Source organism: Lucilia sericata, unplaced genomic scaffold, assembly GCF_015586225.1.
Source record: "Lucilia sericata isolate MDLA Ls3-8-SP2 unplaced genomic scaffold, ASM1558622v1 Contig001454F_arrow, whole genome shotgun sequence".
In the NCBI taxonomy this organism is placed as follows: domain Eukaryota; kingdom Metazoa; phylum Arthropoda; class Insecta; order Diptera; family Calliphoridae; genus Lucilia; species Lucilia sericata.
Genome location: NW_023995384.1, coordinates 21,593 through 25,114, shown reverse-complemented (window position 1 = coordinate 25,114; position 3,522 = coordinate 21,593). Strand labels below are relative to the sequence as shown.

General features: G+C 33.6%; 1 protein-coding gene across 1 annotated transcript; it reads left to right on the top strand.

Moving 5' to 3' along the window:
• The first annotated feature begins 1,114 nt into the window (after positions 1–1,114).
• Positions 1,115–2,959, top strand: LOC119611461 (sodium/potassium/calcium exchanger 3-like). The gene is made up of 7 exons (XM_037967037.1): positions 1,115–1,238; positions 1,297–1,503; positions 1,567–1,754; positions 1,823–2,009; positions 2,071–2,370; positions 2,429–2,530; positions 2,616–2,959. Exons 1-7 carry the CDS (start codon positions 1,202–1,204, stop codon positions 2,957–2,959), a joined length of 1,365 nt encoding a protein of 454 aa, XP_037822965.1. The 5' UTR covers positions 1,115–1,201.
• The last annotated feature ends 563 nt before the right edge of the window (positions 2,960–3,522 follow it).

Sequence of the window (3,522 nt, the reverse complement as noted above, 5' to 3'; positions counted from 1 at the left end):
AGTCTAGTCTATAGTCTAGTCTATAGTCTAGTCTATAGTCTAGTCTATAGTCTAGTCTATAGTCTAGTCTATAGTCTAGTCTATAGTCTAGTCTATAGTCTAGTCTATAGTCTAGTCTATAGTCTAGTCTATAGTCTAGTCTATAGTCTAGGTCTATAGTCTAGTCTATAGTCTAGTCTATAGTCTAGTCTATAGTCTAGTCTATAGTCTAGTCTATAGTCTAGTCTATAGTCTAGTCTATAGTCTAGTCTATAGTCTAGTCTATAGTCTAGTCTCTAGTCTAGTCTATAGTCTAGTCTATAGTCTAGTCTATAGTCTAGTCTATAGTCTAGTCTATAGTCTAGTCTATAGTCTAGTCTATAGTCTAGTCTATAGTCTAGTCTATAGTCTAGTCTATAGTCTAGGTCTATAGTCTAGTCTATACTCTAGTCTATAGTCTAGTCTATAGTCTAGTCTATAGTCTAGTCTATAGTCTAGTCTATAGTCTAGTCTATAGTCTAGTCTATAGTCTAGTCTATAGTCTAGTCTATAGTCTAGTCTATAGTCTAGTCTATAGTCTAGTCTATAGTCTAGTCTATAGTCTAGTCTATAGTCTAGTCTATAGTCTAGTCTATAGTCTATAGTCTAGTCTATAGTTTAATAGTCTATAGTTTAATAGTCTATAGTTTAATAGTCTATAGTTTAATAGTCTATAGTTTAATAGTCTATAGCTATAGTTTAATAGTCTATAGTTTAATAGTCTGTAGTTTAATAGTCTATAGTTTAATAGTCTATAGTTTAATAGTCTATAGTTTAATAGTCTATAGTTTAATAGTCTATAGTTTAATAGTCTATAGTTTAATAGTCTATAGTTTAATAGTTTATAGTTTAATAGTCTATAGTCTAGGCTATAGTCTAGTATATAGTCTAGTCTATAGTTTAATTTAGTCTTTTCTATAGTCTTGTCTATAGTCTTGTCCATAGTCTAGTCTATGTATGGTTTATTGCATATTCCGTTTCATTGAAATCCCTAACGAAAAAGTCAACCGCTGTAAATTTTTGTAGTGATATTGATTTTTTGGATCAACAGGTGTTCGTAAAATGAAATATCGAAAATGTCAATCAGAAAAGAAACCTCAAAACAAAATTTCAAAAACCTAGTAAATATTTTATATAGAATATTAATTTCCTATTCCAAATTCCTCAACAAAAATCTAAACAAATGGCTTTACGTTACATAAAATCTAAACCCTTTGAAGGTATAGCAAACATTTGACATTTCTAGACTTAATGAATGTTTCATACCTTTTCCCATAGTTCAACCTTTTATAAGAAGTGCCCATTTCGAAAATCAAACAAACTGTTCTTTACACGCCATAGATGAATATCCCGAATGGTTTACCGATAAACCGCCACGCTATGACTTTATATTTTATTGTTCGCTAATCACGATTTATCTATTTTTGGCCATAGCCATTGTCTGTGATGAATATTGTGTGCCCTCGGTGGAGAGAATATGTTATAGTGAGTATTCTTAAATGGTTTATAAAGAGTAGCAACTTCGAACTTAGTTGTTATTATTTGTAGAATTTGGTTTATCCTATGATGTGGCTGGGGCCACAGTCATGGCTTTGACCACTTCTTCACCGGAGTTTTTTATAAATCTGTATGCCACCTTTTTGACTGAAGGCGATATGGGTCTGGGTACTATTGTGGGCTCTTCGGTTTTTAATATTTTAGCCATTACCGCCTGCTGTTGTTTGTATACAGGTGTGGTAAGTCCCCTCCCGACTTCGATTTTCATAATTTTTTCTTCGAAGTAAAAGTAGTTATATCTTTCTAGGATTTTTCTATAGATTGGTGGCCTATTAGTCGTGATCTTTTGTGGTATGGCGGCAGTGTTTCTCTTTTAACCATTATGCTTTGGGATGGTTTTGTTTATTGGTGGGAAGCCTCCATTCTGGTCATACTTTATATTTTTAATGTATCACATCTGTTATTGGATCGTAAATGCCAAGAAAAGATTAGAAGTTGGTGAACGTTAAAGTCCTTTCCTTGAATTAATATAACTATAATCTCTTATCCTTTTAGATAAAGAACGTCCTTGCAAATTAAAATGTTTTGTACCTTTAGGAGAGGTCAAAGATTTCGATAGCATGGAAGATCCTGATAACCACGAACAACCTTTCAACTTTTGCCGCTGGCCCCAAGAATCTATATGGAATAAATTTATTTGGTTACTCTCGTATCCTTTAGAATGTCTGTTCTTTCTAAGCATACCTAATGTTAGGAGAGCTTGCTCTCAAGGTAGCAGCTGTTTAAGTCTATTAATGTCTATATTATGGATTTCATTTCTAACCTATTTGTGTTCCTGGAGTATAACCGTAATAGGTGACTAAGGCCGAAACTATATTATTTAAAAACTTAATAACAAATTTGTTATTTCAAGGCTATCATTTATTTATACCAGATTCTGTAATGGGTCTAGTAATACTGGCTGCCGGTACCAGTATACCTGAGGCTATATCAAGTGTTATAGTTACCAAGAAAGGTAAATATCGGATGAAGCAAACAACCGTTGACTAAAGCTTTTATTAGGATTTCCATCATAATTTCGATTCCAATTCCTTTTCTAGGCTACGGTTCCATGGCCGTTTGCAATGCAGTCGGCTCGAATACCGTTGATATTCTTATGTGTCTGGGTGGCCCCTGGCTGGTGAAGTCTTTATATTTCCCCACTTCACCTACTCGACCAGCAGTCTCTATTATATCTGATGGTTTAGCTTATACCTCGGCTTGTCTGCTAATATCAGCGATATTATTGTATATCTCGTTTATGGCAACAAGTTTTCAACTGGGTCGTTCGGTGGGTGTTTTAAGTTTGATTATGTATATTACGTTCATTATGGTGGCAGTTGGCATAGAAATGTTATTTTTCGAATCAGATCTACCGCATTGTTTGCATATGGAGGGAAGATAAAGGAATTATTCGAATAAAACCGATTTCTTAGTTTTTTTTACTTAACAAGGAGTAAACTGGACTAAACTATATACCAGACTCTATAGTCTAGTCTATAGTCTAGTCTATAGTGTAGTATACAGTCTAGTCTATAGTCAAGTCTATAGTCTAGTCTATAGTCTAGTCTATAGTCTAGTCTATAGTCTAGTCTATAGTCTAGTCTAAGTCTAGTCTAGTCTAGTCTATAGTCTAGTCTAGTATAGTCTAGTCAATAGTCTAGTCTATAGTCTAGTCTATAGTCTAGTCTATAGTCTAGTCTATAGTCTAGTCTATAGTCTAGTCTATAGTCTAGTCTATAGTCTAGTCTATAGTATAGTCTATAGTATAGTCTATAGTCTAGTCTATAGTCTAGTCTATAGTCTAGTCTATAGTCTAGTCTATAGTCTAGTCTATAGTCTAGTCTATAGTCTAGTCTATAGTCTAGTCTATAGTCTAGTCTATAGTCTAGTCTATAGTCTAGTCTATAGTCTAGTCTATAGTCTAGTCTATAGTCTAGTCTATAGTCTAGTCTATAGTCTAGTCTA